We start from the raw sequence: 21,938 nt of genomic DNA, 5'->3' as shown, positions 1-21,938 counted from the left end.
GTATTTTCACATCTAGCTCGGTGAATTAAGCATTTATTTCAACCAAATCGCAGTCGGTGTTTGTTGAAACAGTGGAAAGACTGTCCAAGATGGTTTTGGTGAATTTTATTTAAATTTTCTGTCAAGTTCCAATGAAGTGTGTTTTATGATGAGTTAAACAAGTCAATTATGCATTTCTAAATTGGATAAAAGAGAGTAAGTTGAATTCAAAAGGCGTATGGTTGTATTTTCCTGTTTAAGAACATTCCCTTTCCTGACATTTTGTGAGTTTATTTTGTTATTGGATGTAGTGAACTTACATAGCATACGTAAATTGGTAAACCCGCTGCTTAAAGCACATATTTCACAGCTGAAACTCAGGAGGAGGTGTGGGGCCACACCTGAATGATTATATCAGTAACGCTAATGGTGGCCAGTTGTAAAATTTTAACATTTCAACCAACCCCATTTCCTTTGGTTTGTGTCCATTTGCTTAAGACAAAGAAAGCAGAGCAGTGGTCTAGCGAGCTCTAGAATGAATAGAGAGGCAGCCGTGGTAGCGGGAAATCCAGTAAGTTACAGAAATAAGATTTCTGATTTTAGAATAAACACACTTGAATTCCCTCACCACATACCAACGCACAACCCTGTGTTTATCGCTGCAATGCCTGATATGGTCTGAATACAGCTGTCACTGCTGCCATATATGACAGCTGCAGACATCTGGGCTCTCCACAGCAACGCAGTTTAGGATTTTTAAGTTTGTGTTGGGGTGTGTGTGTCTGCAGAGCGGCTTTAAGATTTCAACAATGTGTTAATGTGATTGTGAGGTTAAGTCCTGTGGTTGAATACGGCCGATTTTTAGAAAAAAGATCAGAGATTCTTCATAAAAACTTCATTTCAAATATTAGAATTTTTCAGACTTGTGAAATTAAAAAAAATGTACAAAAAACTGACAAGTTTTGTTCTTCCGAAAAACAACTCTGCGCTGTACATATGATTGTGCTTTTGAACACGTACTCGCACAGTCCAGCTGTCATATTCCTGTGATCACACGCCGACCCATGTTTTACAAATTCACATAAGCAGATTTTGTTCCTCTCTTTGCACTCTGCTCCAGCTGTGCACGCCACTGTCCCCCATCGTCGTCACCACCAAGCACGTCTGCAGGTTGCCATGACAACCAAGACCCATCCTCAAGAGTCTACCTGATTCACGGGGCACCGACTGGACCAGATGGAGACATCTGAAGCAGCCTCTGATGCTTGTAGTAACAGCTTTATGCCTTGGCTGGTTTTGTCAGTAATAAATAAATAAATACTCCAGGGGTCAGATGCACAAAAATATGTGTGGTCTGAGCACGCTCCATGACCCGTGTCTGATCCCTGAACCTCGCTGTTTTGCCAGGACACTAACTGGTTGTTTCATATGTCACTGATTCAGTCTATTCTGTTGCCACAGATGGTGAAGCGGTCTATTTCCAGCAAATCTTTCTTGGGGGTTCTGTGTTCGAGTCCGTCCCCTTCCAGTCCCGTGTTGACGTTGATGATTTTGTCTTCGTCCTCCCCGTCTGGCGTAGTCAGGAATGTGTCCGAGTCGCTCTTAGGGAGGGTCGGGGCGGAGCTCTCTGCCATTTTGGCTGGCTGAGGATTGTCTGATGCCAGTGGTATTCCTCCTTTGTCGACTGTGGGTTCTATTTGAGAGAAAGTAGGCGAGTATATTAGAAGCAGCAGAAGAACATGCACATATACATCGTACAACTGAAGGTTCCCTTAACACAAAGAGCAGAGAGCAAATATCCCATCATATCTGAGCAACTGTAGCTTTGAATTTCTCTGCATGCTGAAGCAGTGTGCATGTGGCTGTAGTAGGAGAAATACTGTAAACATGTTAGAGGGTAGTAACAGAGCATTACTTCCAAGGTCGAGAGCCACGTCATTAACTAATCAAATTAGCTGGAAGGTTAAAGATTACAGATTAAAGAAAGTGCCATTCATGGCCAGCACATTCACTGTATAGTACATCTGTAGGAAAGTCAGTCCTAGATAGTAACTTTCAGCTCTGTCCTGGTAAATTTGGGGAGGTTTACACTCTAGCAATATTTGTTTGCCAAACACACTGGATGATCCACAACGTAAAAGCCTTTTCTCTTGGAGTGTTAAAATTTAAAACATGCTGTTTGAAATACTAACAAGTATGTAAGCTAAGCAGCCAAAAAGGATTGTGTTCATTTCAGTCATTTCCCAGATTATTAGTTTCTGACTCTGTGAAAGTGGAAAAAACAGTTAAACACCTCAATACTGTATCTTTGAACTATGTATTTAACTTGATCACACACATTTAGGCTATTCTATGTGATCTCTTAAATTTGAACTATTAACTAATGTAGTAACAAATGTAAGTTGTAGTTGTTTTCACTTCCATTCAATGAAATGTAAAGCCTGTTTTTGTCTACTTCAGTCTGGAAAAAAGTTATTTTTAAAGTAATCTGTGGCAGTAAATTGCATCTATTTCTACTGTATACTGCACATGTACTGTGAACAGAAGGTCTAACAGCAGTTTTGCAACAGTAACTAGGGAGGGTAGAGCTTATTGTATGCTCTATCTAGCAATTTAGAAACAGACAGATAAACTGATCACTACCTTGCTGTGGTGCCGTGTTAACGTGTTTGGTGCGGTGAGCTCTGGAGTTTACACGGCTGGAGACAACAGAGGGTGGAGGGTCGAAGAGCTTTTCTTCCATGTTGGCCTCTTTGACGAACACACAAGACGTCCCCAGCAGAACGATACTGTTGAGCACCTTCAGAGTGATCATCCTGCTCACAAACACACACAAAACATTAAAACAAACAGTAGGGAAGCACACAGAAACACAGAACTAATAACACTGTATGTTCAAAACGTGGAAAAGTCAAGTTGACATTTACCCCAGGTAAAAGAGCAGCACACACATGAAGGAGAGGGAACCCTGGATCTTCACTGAGCTGGTCACCACTCTGATCAACTAAAAAAACAAAAAAACAAAAAACAAACACAATCAGATGTAAAGCATACAGTCAACATTAGAACATACACAAAAACTAATGTTCTCATAAAAAGTGACTGACCAGCAGAGCTAAAGGAAGAGGAATGAAGCCCATCCTTCTGGACACTGAGTCACTGTAGTCCGTGTAAGCCTGGAGACACAGTAAAGGCATTTCGTCATGATGATCCATCAACAACCAACATTATTCTTCTTCCAGTGCTTTTGTCATGACATAACAACATTAGATCAAATAATGACATATCAAGTCAGGAAAGACTGGAGGACATCCACTCAGTATTGCAAAGTCTTTGTGGGTAATTGCAGCAAGATTTTTGCTATAATGCTGCGAAAGTATTTTCAACATTTTCATCTGGGTATTTAATCTATAATATATGTTGTCTGAGAAAGATCAACACACTACAATACAAGAAAATACAAGAAAACAAAAAACAAACAAACAATGAATATTTTGTCCATTAGTAATTTGCAGTTTTGCAGTGCACTGACCTCCCTGCCCCCACTAACATCAAGTTTACTAAACATGACATATTTACTTCTGTATTCTCTTTCAGGACTATCTCCAGAATGGGTCACAAGAATGATGACAGACAGTATTTCAAACCTGAGCTGCAACAATTATGTCAACTACTGATTAGCTGTCAGCTATTGAACGAATTGGCAACTATTTCAGTAATCGATTAATCATTTTGAGTTTTTTTTTTTTTTTTTTTTTAATAAGAAATGTCCAAATTCTCTGAATAGATATTGGAGGAAACCATTTTGGGCTTGATCAATGTTTTTAATCTATTTGTGACATTTTATGGACCGAACAACTAACTGATTACTCAAGAAAATGATCAACAGATTAACTGATGAATGAATGAATTGAATGAAACTGAATTTTTCTCCTTTTCTTTTAAAATTTAGAGAACATTATTGTGACTAAAAACAGTGTATCAGACAAGTATATATACACATAACAATACATCACTTTCCTGCATTGCTGTGTGCAGAATTTTGAGAAACTCTGGTCTAGTTTGAATATATTTTGGCACTTCAAACGTCTTTAAAATTAGCTGAACAGCTGAGTGGAGACACAGCAGATATTTGAACTTATTTCACTCACATTTTTCTGTCGACTGCTGACAAGATCAAAAGCGAGGCTGGCTCTGTATTCCCCGTATACCTGAAAAACGACACAGAGTAACACAACATTAATACGCCAAAGTATAAACATCAAACAAATATACAGTCACTGGCGTAGATAGAATAAGCTGACTGTGTCTCTCTTATAATGATGATGTGATAAATGTTTACTTTCCAAATCTAAAGCTGCCTGTAAGAGCCTCATAATTAATGTATGTGTTGACTGTTTGGTGTTATGTGTTAATGTAAGATGAAGGTACAATACAGGTAGTAGTAGGAGAAGAGCAAAACTGAATTTTTAACAAAGCCAGTGTAAAAAGGCAAAAGTGAAAATGTGCACACATTATGTGGATTATATGTGGATGAGCACGGATACACAAGCGCTTGAACACCAACTACTTGTGAGTGAGGTTTGTGTGATTAGGTTAGACAGTTCGGAGATAAAGGGGTTAATCCCTTCCTGTGGAATTGGTTTCTGTTACATAACCAAAGTTACAACTTCTTCAGGAAAATCAAAGAGGAAGAGAACACATGAGGGAAGGAGGTGGGAAGCCAATAAAGTCGTGTTGAAACAGGAGAAAATGGTGCTGCTGAATGACAGTTTCCTGCTGATACTACACTGTGTGTGGTGTGAGTGGGTGTGTGAGACATTAGAAAGGGACCAGAAAGAAGCAGCAGTTTGTAAAACACACAAAAAAAACATCCAGTGTAAGACAACGGATGACAGAATAGAATGAAAAAGGAAGAGCAATCAAATCTGTTGAGCTTAAATATTCATTCACCTTTCAATAAGTAGATTAACAAGATTATCTTAACTATAAGACCACTCACAAGCTTTTTTTTTTCATGAATTTTCAATTGCACCTCACCACTTATCATCAGTGAATGGAGTTTTCTCAGTGTCAAGAAAATGACAGGAAAGGAAAGTCTGGTATCTAAAACTGATCAGTGTCAGGAGAACAGAGTCATAACTCGGGTACATCCGAACACACAGATATTTACATTTTTATACAAATATATCTTATTAGATATCATAGGAAATAAGATGCTCCCTATAATTTTAGAACATGCCCAAGAATCACCTTTTTAATTTTGTTTTTCAGTATCAAAGTAATCCAGCAATTCAATTTCTGTACATCCATGATTACTCTGCAAAGAGGAACTGCTAACAGCTAATTTGTCCAGTTTGCCTAAATGTAAACAAATAGAGGCTAAAAAAGGTTCAAGTTGTTGACTAATTGCATCTGAGGCAGGGATCAGCAACCTGTTATTCTTTAGCTCCTCTAGTGGCTCCCTGTGGCTTCACAAAAAATTATATGGAAATGAACAACAGTTAAGTGTATAAGGCGAGCCCAGCCTAGCCAAGGTGTGATTTAAAGCACTGGAAAAAGCTAGTAAGTGGACATGGAATTAGATTATTTTGTCAAATTTAAATGTGGCTTTGTGGTGGACTGTGTTAAACAACAATGCTCCCTGAGCTGTCACATTTCTCAAGGCACTCACTGCACTGCAAATTAATGGATAAACTGTGAAAGCACAGTATGCAAAAAGGACTCACATCAGCACTGATGTCATTAAATTTGGTGATGAAGGCGTGCTTGACAACGTCCACAGCAACCTCTGAGGCTATCACCATGACAACATCAGGAAACAGCACCCACAAGTGGTCTAAAAACAAACACGTCAAAAACTGATTAGTGCGAGTGCTGAGGATAATAGTAGTTATAAAAGTCAGAGTCAGTTCACTTCAGTTCACGACAGCGCTGTCTTAGTTACCAGGGTTCCATGAGAACTGCTCCATGTTTCTGAGACAGACGATGAGCAGGAGGATGTAGTTGGTGAACCTCTCTTTTATGTCTGTGGGAAACAAACAAATCAATCCTGGATTAACCTACTTTGTACTCACTGCGGCGGAGCTCGATTCCATAAATTTACCTTGTACTAAATCACCAAATTCAAATGCTGAGTTACAAAAGGTCCACAGTCTGCTGATTTCACTGCAGATATTTGGCTGTTTTAGGTATCATTTGCCACTTACCACTGTTTGACATCTGGAAAAGGTTGTTCTTTTCAAACTTCTTGAACACACTGCCTTTGATCTCCACAAACTGCAAAAACAAAGACACAAAATATCATGGCTGAACTCCTGCTGCGTGCACGTTTATTTCAGTTAAATGTGTCTGTGTGTGTTATACTCACGTTGTTTGACATCATGATGGTGAGCAGGGACTTGTTGTGGGAGTTGAAGGCGACGTTGAGAGTGGTGGCCTGAACCATGATGAGGATGGCGTGGAGAACTAGACAGAAGCAAGCTGAGGAAAATCATGCACTGGGGGACTACAGTAAAGAATTTCATGCTGTGTGTTCATTCTCATGTACACCCACGCATGTGCACATTGAACTAGTCTGAGATAAAACTGTGTGGGGTTGCAACTAATAATGATTTCATTATTGATTAATCTACAGATTATTTTCAATTAATTTATTCATCATTCTATCTATACACTGTCACATCTTTAAAGCACATTTGACATCTTTCGATCAACAACCCAAAACAAAAGGACATTTATTTTACTATCACAGAAAAAACAGTAAAAACTCAGATTTGAGAAAATGGAACTTCTGGTATTTTTGCTTAAAACTTACTTAATCAATTACACCTACCCATCATTCTCAAGAGACATTTTTACTTTTTAATTTGTACTAACAGCTGGGACAAACTGATGCCATAATCTTCTCCTGTTAACAGGTTAGATCAGCCACACAGCCTGTGAGCAGCGCAGCTGGACTGACATGCCGTAGAGGTTCGGTGTGTCCCCTGCTTTTTCACATAATGCATGTAGTTCTCAAAAACAGAGAGTGGAAATGCTAATAGTCTTATTGACATCAAACCAGCTAAAGCCTTTCACTACAATTTCAATGTCTATAACTGTGATATTTAAGAGACATCACAACTGTTTTGCAAACTAGAAAGAAAGGACTGGCAGTAGCAGCACCACAGCAGCAACGCGATCTGCGTGAGCACCAGACACATGTGAGCCACAGCAGTTCAGCAAGGCAGCTGTTATGCACAGGTAGAAGTAGGCAGTGTAGCCACAGTGTAAGAAAATTATCTGCCAATTTTAAGAAACATACACTGAACAAATCAACATTTCCTGTCCACACTGACAAATCCTGATGCCATATTCTGGATTTTTTGTGAAAATTTCTTTTGTCTTTCATTGTTTTGTACACTATACCACATAACTGTATGTATGTAATTAGGGGTGGGAATGTCTTGGCGCCTCACGATTCAGTTTTTTAAGCTTTTACACCATGCAGTGTCAGTCAGATTATATCCAGCTGTAGCTGCTCAAGTTCAGTCATCCTCACCAAAACTCAAGAAGTGCCCTAGTTTAGAAGCAAACATGATGCGCGTAACATTTAAAGGTGGGAAATCTTTTTCCCAAGTTGAGTCAGAATCTATTTTTGACTGAATAAAAATGGGGCACAATTTTCAGTCTGTTACTGCGTTTCCCTGAAATACAATATGAAACCTAACTGGCAATTAAATGGTCTGCAGCCTTTTTATTTTAAAACGTAACTGCATTAATTAATGAATTAATCAATTTGAAAGCATCATACAGCCTCCTGCCTGTATGACAAGTGAGGGGGAGGCAGAGTTTTTCGCTGTGTTAACATTATGTCTCCAGCAGTGGAGAGCAGCCTCTCTACTGGACAGTCAGCTCTGAGGAAAGCCATCACTCTCCAAGATGCAGAGCAGATATGAAGTTTCTGAACAGACTGAGCAGAGTCATTTAATTCACCACATCATTGGCTGAAGTTGTTTAATGTCGTGGCGTGTGTCGTTCAGCCACCCTCATCTGTTACTGCTGCTCACTGCTTGCTAATGACTTCACAATCTCTGAGCAATGGTAAAAAGTATTCACAATACACTTCACATTCATCTCACAAACACAATTATTTAGAGACTAAATCAAAACAGGCTTGCAAACTCTGCGTCATGCAACGTGACATTAACTGACATTAAGAAAGTTGAATTGTGACATTTTTGAATCAATTCAGAATATTCCACATCTGCATTGCGATGCACCTAAAAATCAAGTATTTCCCCCACCCCTATATGTAATGCACATATAGATAAAAGAGAAGTACATATATGGATATAATCTTTAAAATTGGCTGCATTATTTTTTATTTCTGTATTTGACCAAATCCTGTTATTATTCACTTTTCTTATTTTTTCTATTTAAAACCTGACATTCAGCCAAAAATTTAAATTTTTGTCCATCAGCCAAATGGCTCATGACTGTTGACATTTTAAAAGCCACCTCAACAGTTTACATTTATTTTTTTGGCTTGTGGGTGAAGCAAATCTACCAGCCTCTTGCATATTTTACCAGCATTTGGCTGGTGCTAATTTGAGGCCCTGACCTGAAATGAAGTTGAAATGAAAAAATTGTTGCTGATTACAGTAATATCCTATTGAATTATTCCTTGACAAATTCTTTCAGCACTTAGTCTGTGTTTTTTCATTTTGTGACATCTGTTTTTTTTCTCAACTCCTGTGAACAGAAGCAGCAGGTTAAATAGTCAGGCAACAACAATCACTGTCCTTCACAGTGAGGATACAGACGTAGAGCACAGCCATGAGGAAGTGAGGAATCACGCCAATGTGCGCTCTCTTCTTCTCCTTTGGTTCTGTGGCCGTCCAGTAGAGAGCGTCCAGGATGTCCTGGCCAAAAGATGAAAACAGGCGGTCCGCCACCTGACAACACAACAGAGGAAGAGAGCAAATGATTGGGAGAGAAAGTGTACAGAACAATTAGAGTTATAAATATGAGGAAGAATTGTGTGCGTACCTCCAGCATGTTGTATATGATGTACAGTTTGATGACAGACTGTCCCCTGATCAGGTGGTACATCATGGAGTAATCCACGTAGCTCATCATAGAGTAACACAGCACCATAATGAAGCCTTTTAGCACATCACACACCTGGGCTGGCTGCAGCAGGCGGGAGCCACTAAAACACACACACACAATTACAGTTGGAAAAAGTGTTCATACAAGGAAGTCACTAAAAGAGAAAGAGAGCATCAGAACAAGTGATAAAAATCTGTTAAGTCTGAAACTCAGAGCTCTACTGCCCTCTAGAGGCTAAGAATATGTTGCACTGATCGTTTCTGTCTATAAATGTGGACATGGGCCATGAGAAGGTATTTACACAATCTGTATTTACACAATCTGTACGTCAGTTTGTACCCAGGCTGCAGCTAACAATTATGTTCTTACATAACATAATTTTTAATTTCTTCTTAAATTAACTATGAGAATAGTTAAAAAACAAACAAACTCAATTTCCCAGAGCATGCTGCATCTTTAAATTCTTTGTTTTATCCAACAAACAGTCCAAAACATCCGTAATACTAGAGATGCAACAGATCACAAAACTAATGGTTGGGCTTGTATCATGGTTTGAGTCACAGGTAGGATTGGATTTTTTTTTTTTTTCAGAAAATCAAAAAAGTGAAAAAAGTGGAAAAATGCTCAGGTGTAGCTCCTTCTTTCTTTCTGTCTGTAGTTACCAGTACAGTAACAGTAAACACTGCATAATAGGTAATAATAATATAATATATTACTTATACTATGTTGTATTATAATACACTATAATATGCATTATAGATATACACATTATATACACTATAAAGTACAGCAATTCTAGACTGTGTGGTCGCTCAATGTCCCGCCCACAGTATTATCTCATGAGTAATAGCCCATCATCACTGAAGGCTGTGTCACAGACAGGCTGCAGGCTGCTCCTGTGAGTGACAGCTGTGTGTCAGAGGGAAAGCAGCACCAGACATCGCAGATGTTACATTAATATCACAATATTATGATCTATCTGTGACAAGCATGTCCTCAGTTAAACCACTGAAAATGCTCAAAATTGAGATTGGGATTTCACTCAATGGAGGTGAAAGTGACAGCTTTTAAATAAGTCACTCTTCCTTTCTTAAGACTCTGTGTCCCACAGCACAGTGCTTTCAGAGTAAAACACAGCGCGCATCTGTCTCATCTTTTCACTGTCTTGGTTTAGTCCTCTGCATCAGAGACTGTGGGAGTTATTACTTAAAAAAAAAAACAGAAAAACTGTATTTCAGACTATGATGGTTACATTAAATCCACGGATCACATGCAGGCCGCACCGTGGGGGTTGACCCGTACAGTTATCAGCTGCACCCCTACTCAATATCTAAGCACATACTTTACCTGAGGCCACAGCAAGGCAACGTGAGGAGCCGTAAAAGGGCCAGAATCACCCTGAGGGGCAGCAGGGTGAACACATAGAGAAAGGCATCCAGACAGAGGAAGAAGCCGAATGTCATCAACTGAAGAGAGAGAATGAAGAAAAGACAGAGAAAAACAGAATATTTATTAATATCTATTTGTGGCTATTAAAACATTTCCCACAATGTTTGTTTGTGGTGTTACCTTCTCGAGCTCCTTGGGGATGCGGAGGCAGGTGTAGACCCTCTCTCTCCGCTCTGTGTATTTGGCCTCATTGTGCTCCAGGAAGTAGCCTCTGGTGAGCTCAGTGGTTATAAATCTGACCAGAGACAGGTCTAGAGCCAGAAAAGGACAGAAGTAAAAACTTTATGAACACATACAGACACATACCTTACAGCCTGCTGCCTAAACCAAATATCTTCACTCATTTCTTTTTTTTTAATTTATGTTTTATTAGTTTTCTCATTTAAACAACACGATACACATAGAACATAGTGTCACTAGCATTACTCTGTCTTTATGATGGTATTTGTAGATAGTCCATTTTTTTCATCTGTTTTCCCATATTGATTGTTGTAGTTTTATAATATATGTGAGTCTCTCCATAATGTGCATCTCATCAATGATTTCCAGCCAGTTTGTCCTAGTAGGGGGGTCTTCTCTGTGCCATTTCCTTGTGATGGCTTTTTTTTTAAGCTGCCAGTAAAATCTTGATCAGATACCAGTCTTTGTCTTGGATATTTTCTCGTGTTACATTTCCTAAATATAGTACAGTGCATGTTTTAGGTAGTTCATAGCCTAATATCTTTTTCATCTCTTTCCACACATCGTCCCAGTATTTTGTAATTTTGGTAGAGTGCCAAAAAACATGTGTGTGACCCACATTCTGTTCCCCACACAGTCTCCAGCAAAGTTGGTGAACAGGTGATTGTCCCTTTTTCATTTTTGGTGTGATGAAGAATCTCACAATGTTTTTCCAGCAAAATTCTTTCCACGTTCTGGAACTGCTAGTTGTTTGCTGTGTTTTAAATATATTATATCACATATCTTCAGTTATTACTTCCTTTAGTTCTTTTTCCCACTTATCTCTTATGTACGAAGTTGAAGTGTTTCTATTTGCTACCATACCTTGGTATAATTCAGATATTACTCTTCCATATTTGTTCTTGTAAGCATTACATAGAGTCACAATCACTTTATTTAGTTCACCTGGGAGGTCTGGCTTTATTTCTTTGTTAAAGTAATCTCTGACTTGTAGATACATGTAAAAATCTTGGTGCTCTAATTCATATTCTCTCCTTAATTTTGGAAAGCTTTTGATTTCTCTTTTTTCAATTAATGTATCTAATATAGTTAGGCCCCTATTTGCCCATTGTTTGAATTTTTGGTTCAGGGTCCCTGGCTTGAAATTCTCTCATTTCTTATGAACATAATCAGTGAGCTCTGTTTTGAACTTGTCAACATCACCTTGCTAAGGGAAATTCACCTGCTGATAATGTCTCTCCCTTTTTCTGACACATACATCTTTTAGTGCTAAAAATAACTGTCATCTGAGAAAGCTTCAATGGGTTCATCCACAGGTTAACGGCAGGTGCCTGCGTTTTCACTGCAAGCAAAGGGGAGTCATTAGTTAATAATAAACCAAACATTTTTAAATTTGCATTAAGATAAGAAATGCTTTCACTATATGGCCAAAGATATGTCGACAACTGAACATTACACCCACGTGATTGTTGGAAATCTCATTCCAAAACCTTTAATTGGCTGCTCTATTGTGGGAAAGTTTTTCAAAGGATTTTGAAACCTGGCTGCAGGGATTTTCTCCCCTTCAGTCACAAGAACATTAGTGAGGTTGAGAACAGTTGGGTGATAAGGCCCAGCTGACAGTTAGGTGAAGTTCATCACAAAGGTGGGCTGAGGTAACGTCTCTGTGCGTGCCAGTCCAGTTCTTCCACATCAAACTGGAGAAAAAAATGTGTCTTTGATGACTCTGCTTTGTGTATTGAGCCACTGTTTCCCTGAAAAAGGAAAGGATCTTCCCAAAATCGTTGCCCAAATTTAGAAGAACACTACTGTCTTAAATATGCCTGCATTCTGTAGCATAGAGATTTCCATAAAGGAACACTGCACCAATTCTATGTATGATAGTTGATTTATTAGTCTAGGGAGTGCTACTCAGTCTGTGAAAAGAGCTATATAATGTCTTTTTATGGCTCTGGGGGAGCTTTCTCTCTCTGGGTTATCTCAGGTTAGACTGTACATTTCTAAACATGCATTATAAAAAGGGGTCATGGAGTGTGAAAGATGTGGATGTTTCCCCGGGCAAGAAGGATCTAATGAGAGGCTTGATCTAGTTGCATTATGGAAAGGGTAAAATCCAGCATTCTGACTCATTTAGCTGCTCTGGTTTCAGGTAGTGACAGAGCAATTAATTGGTCATCCAGTTATCAGGCTATCTGGCTTAGCATTGTCAGTGTGGCTGCTGTGGAATGATGTTAGCGCACTGCCTTGTGAGTTTTGGGAAGGTGGTGAAAAAGTTAACAGGCCTGTACTATAATTTCCATTCACTTTGCTGTACAGTGAACATTTGCCTAAATTTCCTAATGCATACATTTTCATAATGCAGTTGAATTATGTAATTTCTGACATACTATACCCCGCTCTCCCTTTAATACAAGTCACATTATAAAATCTACAACATAACCCAATGCATTTTTCTATTTACTGTTACTTATAGTTACAAACAAAGATAACCATGGATATTTTTGATTGTAATGTATCATCATTATATATATCATTATATATGACTTTATTTGTTTGGATGTTGGCATTATATATCTGCCATCAGCCACCCTGCTGTCTAAATATCTGCATTGGCCACTGAAAAACACATATTGGTTGACCACTAGTTTCAAGGTCTGGTATTCTGCATGCTGGCTTACAGTCACACTGTCATGGCTTACTGGGTCACATGAGGAGCCATGTGTTAATGTTATTAGTAGCACCTGTGCTTTTCCTACAATGACAAGTCAGAATATCTGCATTGAAAATGGCCTATTTTGATAGGTCCTCTTTAGGGCTGCACAGTTAATCAAAATATTATCAAAATCACAATGTGGCCAAGTGCAATATCCAAATTGCAGGAGCTGCTATTTTTCAATACAGATACAATATGTCACAACATACAATTACAAAGCATAAAAGTATGAATAAAGTTTGGTGCAGCAAAAATCACATCCTCATTATTTATGTTTTTCCAGTGAAAATTATCATTCTAACAAAAATTGTGACTCATACTGCAAATGCAAAATCTAGCAAATATTTGCAATATGATTTTTTTGGTAAATTGTTCAGCCCTATTTCAGTCAGTCTCTCATTAGTGCAATACTAAATAATTTGAATGTCTTTATAATTCTATATATATATATATAACTAAATTCTAACAAAATAGGAACCAGCCATTGTCTGGAAAAATATGTCAGCGGCTGGTAGAACTCTCTACTTTGTTTTATAAGTCATTATTTACTATTGTCATTATTATTGAGTGGCTGGTAAAATTTGGACATTAACCTGACATTTGCCCGGTGGACAAAAAGGTAAATTCTGCACTCTGCTGATAAGTCTAGTCTAAGGCATGATAAATCAGGCCAAAAGTAAACAAAGATATCTCGACATGACATTGCTGTCCTTAAACTTTTGGCCGTATACCTGTACAGTATGTACTCAGTCAGGAGCACTTCTGAATGCGCCTGTGCCAAAAAACACGGGGCACGGCTTACTTTGACAGAGAACCAACCCGACCTAATTAGACTGTGTGCTGTCTTGCTAACGGTCAGGACTCATAATGCAAGTTATGATGTGGATGCATATAACAAATTATCCACCTAACGTTACTTTAATTCAGCCCAGTGCTTAATAAACAGTAGCTGTGTGGTGATACTAGCTGGTGACATCAAGTGCAAACTCGGAGCAGCGCCCAAAGCTGCACAGACTCATACTGAAAATGCAACTGCGTGCTCAAGCAACGGTACAATCACAGATAACCACATATACTGTGCACAACTCCAGTTATTTAACCAAAAACGGGTTTGACAGTCAATAAAAAACAATCACTACAGCAGCTAGCTAGCGCTGTCAAACTGAGGTCTGTGGCTGAGGCTAGCTCTCACCTGACAGGTTACGTTTCTTTCCTTTACTGCCGCCATTTTTGTCATTAATCCTCAACGTTTCGGTGAGTCCGACTTTCTCCTTGTTCTTCTCCGTTTTCGCAGCCTTCCTGTCCCTCTCGCTGTCCTCCTTCTCCTTCTCTTTCTCCTCTCCCAGACCTGACGACAGCGAGTCCGCCATCTTCGCCAAACGGTCTCATCTGCTGCCTGGGAGACTGACATCTGCGTCACATGATCAACGTCATCACGCACGGCAGTGTCACCGAATCACCAGCAGATGTCGCCAAAAAGCCCAGTGAGTGCATTTACAGCTTGTTCCCTTGATCAATTAAATTATTAATAACGACTGATAAATAGTTTTTGTCTCCCTCAAACATATTTGTTGACGATAAATAAATTCATAAGTGCACAAATAAATAAATAATTAATCAAACAATAAAATACAATGTCCAACTGAACAAAATTATAGTATAAGATTTTAAATGAATGCAATAATTACTCAACATAAAATGACAAACATACGTATATACATAAAATGACAAGAAATACAATAATAATAAAACCTAAATACTACTACTACTGCTACCACTAGCATTATTATTCTTGTTATTATTACTGTTGTTGTTGTTGTCACTATTATTATTATCATTATTTTTATTAAAATAATAAGAAGACATAAAATATAATGCTAAATAATGAAGAAAATAAGATGTTTGGAATTATAATTTTCATTTTTTTCATATTATTTCTTGAGATTTATGCATGTGGTATTTGTCTAATAATGTAATACATTTAATCATATTTTGGGGGTGAGAAGATTCTAAAGTCAGTGATGTTGTTTTGTTCCTTAGTTGTAGTCTGTCACTTAAATATTTCTGTTGATCGTTCTAAAGTATTAAAACTTTACATTCATAATATGTCCTGTAAAATAAGTGCTTTCATAACTCTTATTATTCCTTCCACTGAGTAGCAATTAGTTTCCACTAAAACACCATTTGTAGATGGGCCTTTAGTCAAAACTAAATCAGTTTAGTTAAACTTATGCTTACATGGTGTGTATCTTTAAATATATTTGTTTCATCAAATGACAACAAACTGAAACACAACAATCCTGGAGAGGGGTGGAGTTCTCGCAGCAGGAGTTTCAGTGTATACTGCCATGTGCTATGTAAGCACCATGGTACAGTACATTCTGTACATTATGTGCTATGCACATGGTGGAAGGAATGGGTTTCATTAAGGGCCCATAGCTCATTTTTACCCTGAAGCCCCTTTGTGCACAGCTGTATTAACTTGTTTGGAGGGCCTAGGGCAAAACTGCAAAGCTGGCCCCCTTCTTACCATGTAAGTATTGTCATTATCACCTTAAAACTAGGTTTTGAAACAAAGACAGTGTCTCAAGATCAATAGTCGTTCTTATTGTGCTATAATGGTGCATATAAATTACAATATATTAAAGGATCAGTGTGTGGGATTCAGTGGCATCTAGTGTGAGGTTGCAGATTGCAACCAACCAAGAAAGTCACCTCACCCTCCCTTTACAAGCATCTAGGAGAAAGAACGCTGGCTGCAATACTTGCAAAATGGATATGAACATTTCATTCTTAGGCAACGAAACCATGAAGCAAAACCAAATTCTTATTTTCACCATCCATGTGGCATCACTTTTCTGCATGGGAAGAGACCTGTAGAGGGCACTTCATCATGTTTTCTCCACTAGAACAGCAGCCTAGAAGGCACTTAATCATGTTTTCTCTAATGGAAGAGCCCCATGAAGGACACTTCATCACAGTTTCTCCACTGGAAGAGCCCAGTTAGAGGCACTTTATCACATTTTCTCTGCTGAAAGAGCACCAAAGAGGGTATTTTATCATGTTATTCCACTAGAAGAGCACCCTAGAGGGAACTTCATATTTTATACACTGGAAGGAAAATCCTTAGAGCACTTTATCATGTTTTCTCCATTTGAAGAGCCCTTTAGAGGACACTTGATGAAATTTTCTCGATTTGGAGAAGCCTGTAGAGGGCACTTTATAACCTTTTCTTTATTGGAAGGGCCCCATAGAGTGCACTTTTTCCACATTTTCTTCACTGATGTAGGACACCTTATCACATCTTATCTAACATGGAGGCATTGGCACTTTTTTTTTTGGAGCGTGCAAGAAGTAAATGAGAGCAGTGGGACTATAAAGGCTTCACAGTCTGAACCAATTGGTCTTCCTGCATTAATGCTCTCCCCTGACCTTTAGGGTTTTGTGTTACAATGGACCATAGCTGGCAGTCTAACACCATTAACTATGCTTAAATGATTTTACAACTACAGCTCCCTCTAAGGTCACCAATCATGATAAATTTCCAGCTGAAAAGGCCAAGTTGCAAAGGTTAATTCATCCCCTGAATAAAGAGGAGTGTGGCTGAGAGACAGGCAGCAGCAGGGATAGGGTTTCTCCCGGTAAGAGATCTCTTTGACCGCCATGGATTCGGTTTCTCCTCCTCTGTGACTCACGCATCAACACATGCAACACCTCACCGGGAGAAATAATCACTTTTTAACCGATTATGATTCACTTTTCCTCTTCAGACTTTAGAATGAACTCATGGTGATCGCCGGGTGTGCTCCGCGGTCGCTGCCCGGCGTCGTGTTACCTTCCTCGGGGCGCCATGGGCTCGTAAGATGCCTTCGCTGTGGAAACGGATAACGTTCTCGGTGGCCTCGGTGCTGTGCGTCGGCTCGGTGGTCCTGCTGGTGGTGGCCCTGTCCACGGAGCGGTGGGTCACCGGACGGATCCTGTGTAAAACCGGGGCGGAGATAGTCAACGCGTCCCATCCGGAGCTGGAGCAGTTCATCGGGGATATTTACTACGGTTTGTTTCAGGGAGGAAAGACCAAGAAGTGCGGGCTCGGCAAGAGGCGCTCCAAAATATACAGTAAGATGAACTAAAACAGCCTCTCTACCTTTCTGTTCAGACTTGTTAGATAGTCTATCCATCCAGCCAAAGAGTTCAATACTAAACAAAGATACCATTATCAAAATAACATTAATTTTCTTGTAATATGAGGTAAAACATACACCATTACCTGTTGCATCATTAGACAGGCGTCTTGAGGTCCACATGAATGTATTTATCAGTGAAAATGCCACAGGTAATACTATTACTACTACTGCTACTAATAATAACAATAATATAAGATTTAACATCTAGATGGAGATAGTTAGACATATTATCACCACAATAAAGCAAACTTGCACCCTCTAATAAACAATAAAGCAAACTTACACCCTCTAATAAACGGATTTAAGCGCAAAACAAGTCACAAAGTTTCCAAAAATACTAAGTAGCCTACATCAGGGTAAGATAAGACGAGATGAGATAAAATTTAACTTTAATCCTGAAGGAACTCAAAAATTACAGTAATATTAATAGAAACATTGCACATAGTGTATGAGTAACAATGAAAGTAAGATAAATATAAAGTAAGTAGACTAAAATAAATACAAGTAGGAAAGTAGTATAAGCAATGGTACTGGAAAAGTAATCTTTTGCTTGATATAATTCCATATTAACAATGTTATGAGGATTGCTACAAGAAAAATACATCACAAGACACATTACCACAACCACTACACGTACTGCAAACTTACAGACATGCTAGTAAGTTAAGTGTAATGACTTAAATGTCACTATACAAACATAAAAATAAACTTTATATAATGATATTAAAACTTTACCTCCAGACAATAACCTATTTCATACTCTATGTAATAAAGTTAGAAAATAAATAAAAATAGCTGAAGTTATAATCAGTAGGTGAGTTGTTCGTTTTAGACAAACCTCAGTCAGATAAAGCATCAGTGAGTAACATTTTTCATTAAACAACCCTTCTGACCACTGCACTCTCATGTCACTTAGGCTTTTGCTTATAGTCTAATATAAACATTTTCAGGCAAGTATGCAGCATGACTCATACATACATACATGTTGCTCAGGTGTTTCATGACTCCATCTTCCTAGTTGTTCAATATGCAATTTGTGCAAAAGGCAGAAAAGGAGAAATACAGCATTCGCCTGTACATATTTTCATATCCACAACTTTCACATTTCCCTCTCTCTTATATTCAGCTCAGCCTTGTGCAACACAAGCTTGGATGCTGCTGTTTTTCAGCCTCAAGCTTCATCTTGACTCATACAAACCAGCTCACAAGGCTGATAAAGAGTGTTTTGTCTCTGCTTCTGTGTTTCTGTCTGACAGTTTTCCCAAAGCTCGTGCGGACGTTGAACGGTGGGCTTCATATGATGGTGATCCTCTTCCTGCTGGTGGCTGTGGGCTTTGCTTTTGTCAGTCTGTCGTTCTGCATTTACAACGCACGCAAGGTTCCCTACCAGAGCATCAAAGGGCACAAAGGACTCTACCTGTGGAACTTCATCGCTGGTATGAGAGGCAACTTTGTCTTTACTCTTTCTCTCAAAATCTTCTTCAAATGTTGATTTTTTTTCCCCTCTTGCTTTTCATTTTCACCCTTCATTTCTTCCATTTACACTTCTGCACAGTATGTAACTTCTCCTGTTAACGCTCCGTTCTTTATATTCATCCTTTTCTTTTTATTTTAAAGGGAGAGCTTGGATTATTTAATGTTGGTAGATGCTGGTCGGCACGCACAATTTAGAGTATTAGCATGGAAGGTAAGCAATGTGCTGCTCTGGACAGGGTCGGCAGCAAAAGGTATTTTAGCCATTCAAAAAAGTTCCACCTAATAAATCTGCATCAGTTTAAGTGTATTCTATATTTACAATAATTTCCCCATTTTACTTTGCCATCAGACAGCCTTTTCTGACAGGAAACCACCTTCATGTAAGCCAAATATCACTCTTATCAAACCAACCAAACTCCACAGGCAAAATCAGTAATTCTACCTTGCAGAACAGAAGAGTTGCCGGTTTACTGCTACCTTGATCTGTTAGTTTTTTTGTGTTATTGTGTGTCTTAGGTGCTTTCAAAGGTTCAGATTTACCAAAGTCACACAATAATCCAAAACAAACTAACCAATCAAGGCATTTGCAGACCAGCAATACTTTGTAAGATAAAATCACTGATTTCGGCTATGGAGTTTGGTTGGTTTGAAGAGAGCGATATCGGGCTTACATAATAGTGGTTTCCCATCAGAAAAGGCTGTCTGAAGGGAAAGTAAAGTGTTGAAAATATTCTGTTCTGATACTGATTTTTTAGGTGAACCTACTTTAAGTGCCTAAAGTATATTTTGCTGCTGACCCTGTCCACAGCAGTACATTGCCGAGCTTCTGTGCTGGTACCCCTCTCTGTTTCTCCAAACTTGGCGTGTGTTAACCAGCATTTACTGTAGCTAATACACTTAAACTTGATGAGCACCTCATACAACCCCACATCAAATAATCTGAACTATCACTTCAATTTCATTGCATTGTGGGGGTTTTTCTCACCCCTCTTGTTGTACTTGAGTATTGTTTTCTTTATATCTCTTCCACATGTTTCTAAGCATTACTGTGCCTCTCTAGTTTCCCTCCCTGACTTTTCCTCCTCTCTGATTCCAGCTCTTTTCGGTGCCCTGGCCTTGCTGTGTTTCCTGGCAGCCGTGAGGCACCACGGTCTGACAGAGCGGGTGGCCAATCACCGGGAGCACCTCTTTGTGCTCGTCGTCCTGGATGACAGCCTGGACTGGTCTTTCTGGCTGGGTGTTGGCAGCGTTGCGACTCACTTTGCCGTCTGCGGAGTGGTTGCCATGAGCCGGATCAAACTGCCCAAACCGGAGATCAAGAAACCTGAAGAACCCACCATCTCTTCTCTGGACCTGCTCTACTGAAGGAACCAACAAAGGAGGAGCATTGTTGTTAGTGTTTATACCACTGATGGTATAGATCATCCACAATGACTGACAGCAGAGAGGAACCAACACTGTGCCAGAGCCCCATTCCTTTATGTGACTTTTGGGCTCATTACAGTTGAACCCCTTTCCTACCAATGTGATGAAAAAAAAAAAATGCTCTTGTAAGTTATTATAATGACTTAGTGTCCCAAAATAAAGAAAAACGTTCTCCATTAATTTGAGATACTAATTCATTATTTTATTTTGAGATATTAAGTCATCATTTGATATGCTAAGTCCTTATTTTGAGATAGTTTCTTATTAAAATGTCTTACTTTTTTTTGCCATCACATTGGTTGAAGCAGATTTTCATGCATTATAGTCTCAATTTATATAATATATTATTAGATAACATATAATATATTATATAGTGTAGCCTCATCAATTTTTGTGTAATTCTCATTTGGCAAATCATTTTCCAGTGTTAATATGTTTATTCGTCTGTGATAAATATTTTAAGGATTCAAGGGTTGACTGGAAAATGGTTTGTAACTTTGCATTCTGGACATCCTGTGCTGTATATATTCTGTCTATAGCTGCGATATGTAAATACATCATTATTTTTTTCATTATATGTATAGAATGTCATTAACAGATCTGTTTCCAGTCACTTTATGATTCACTGATTAAAGTTTTCAGTCTTTGGTTTAGAGTTTCAATCCTTTTATGAAGGATTTAAAGTCCATTTTTTTTACAATAGTTATCCTGATAGAAAGTGTGCAACTGTGCATGAATAATTATTTATTATATGATCTCCCACAAACAGAAAGAGACTTAATAATTATGCTTGTTTTCTTTTCACTTTAACTTGATGATGGTTGTTATGAAGGTCAACATAAGCTAAATTTACATACTTTGGCCATCATTAAAGGAGTTTTATGACACGTTAGATTGGTTCTAATCTCCTCTGTTAAGGTGGTTGCACGACTTCAGGTGAATGTAAATGTGAAGAATGCGTTTTTCCCTCTTGTCATTGAAACAAATATTTACAGAAGACAAAGATTAAACAATTAGTTGGAGTATGTGTTTCTGCTTTGTGTGTGTATGTGTAATATAATATCTTCTGTCAGGTATATCAGGTCACAACCTTGTGAGGATTTCCTCAGATGTTTGTGAAGTTTTATTGAGTGCAGTTTTTGTCTCCCCTCTCTATAAACCAAGTGCTTTGAGGGATTAATCAATTAATTAAAAGTCTTAGACTTAAACTATTTGACCTAAGCGGTATGGATATCTGAATCACAGACGTAATGAACGTTAAAAAAAAAGTCGACATAAGAGACTTCTTTAGAAGTCAGAGTGTAAGGAATGCATGACAGCAATCCTGCAACACCTTCACTGGCTCCCAATCCACTTCAAGATCCTCCTCATCAATTACAAAGCTCTCAATAATCTTGTAAGTTTTCTTCTTCTTCGCCTCCTCCTTTTTCTTCCTC

General features: G+C 38.6%; 2 protein-coding genes across 2 annotated transcripts; one reads left to right on the top strand and one right to left on the bottom strand.

Annotated features, from left to right (window-relative positions):
• Positions 1-873: 873 nt before the first annotated feature.
• On the bottom strand, positions 874-14,834 carry tapt1b (transmembrane anterior posterior transformation 1b). The gene is made up of 14 exons (XM_084715087.1): positions 14,610-14,834; positions 10,645-10,775; positions 10,423-10,541; positions 9,013-9,175; positions 8,783-8,918; positions 6,350-6,447; positions 6,189-6,258; positions 5,927-6,007; positions 5,709-5,818; positions 4,131-4,190; positions 3,087-3,155; positions 2,907-2,983; positions 2,623-2,795; positions 874-1,672 (listed from the first exon to the last, which is right to left on the bottom strand). The coding sequence occupies exons 1-14, from the start codon at positions 14,785-14,787 to the stop codon at positions 1,419-1,421; spliced, it is 1,719 nt and encodes a 572-aa protein (XP_084571213.1). The 5' UTR covers positions 14,788-14,834; the 3' UTR covers positions 874-1,418.
• A 2,186-nt stretch (positions 14,835-17,020) lies between these two features.
• Positions 17,021-21,524, top strand: clrn2 (clarin 2). Its single transcript, XM_084712650.1, has 3 exons — positions 17,021-17,533; positions 18,858-19,037; positions 20,174-21,524. Exons 1-3 carry the CDS (start codon positions 17,281-17,283, stop codon positions 20,440-20,442), a joined length of 702 nt encoding a protein of 233 aa, XP_084568776.1. The 5' UTR covers positions 17,021-17,280; the 3' UTR covers positions 20,443-21,524.
• The last annotated feature ends 414 nt before the right edge of the window (positions 21,525-21,938 follow it).

This window comes from Lutjanus erythropterus, chromosome 3 (assembly GCF_056507025.1).
Source record: "Lutjanus erythropterus isolate fLutEry1 chromosome 3, fLutEry1.hap2, whole genome shotgun sequence".
NCBI lineage: Eukaryota > Metazoa > Chordata > Actinopteri > Lutjaniformes > Lutjanidae > Lutjanus > Lutjanus erythropterus.
Note: the sequence above shows the minus strand (reverse complement) of the source record. Positions and strands in the feature narration are given on the sequence as shown.

What these genes read in the sequence shown, in the direction of transcription:
- tapt1b (XM_084715087.1), bottom strand. Translation starts at nt 14,787, where the DNA reads ATGGCGGACTCGCTGTCGTCAGGTCTGGGAGAGGAGAAAGAGAAGGAG. An exon ending in TTGCCTTGCTGTGGCCTCAG is followed by an intron (nt 9,176 to 10,422) that starts GTAAAGTATGTG and finishes TGTGTGTTTTAG; the next exon opens with TGGCTCCCGCCTGCTGCAGC. An exon ending in CATGGCTGTGCTCTACGTCT is followed by an intron (nt 6,448 to 8,782) that starts GTATCCTCACTG and finishes GCTTCTGTCTAG; the next exon opens with TTCTCCACGCCATCCTCATC.
- clrn2 (XM_084712650.1), top strand. Translation starts at nt 17,281, where the DNA reads ATGCCTTCGCTGTGGAAACGGATAACGTTCTCGGTGGCCTCGGTGCTG. An exon ending in GAGGCGCTCCAAAATATACA is followed by an intron (nt 17,534 to 18,857) that starts GTAAGATGAACT and finishes TCTGTCTGACAG; the next exon opens with TTTTCCCAAAGCTCGTGCGG. An exon ending in CCTGTGGAACTTCATCGCTG is followed by an intron (nt 19,038 to 20,173) that starts GTATGAGAGGCA and finishes CTCTGATTCCAG; the next exon opens with CTCTTTTCGGTGCCCTGGCC.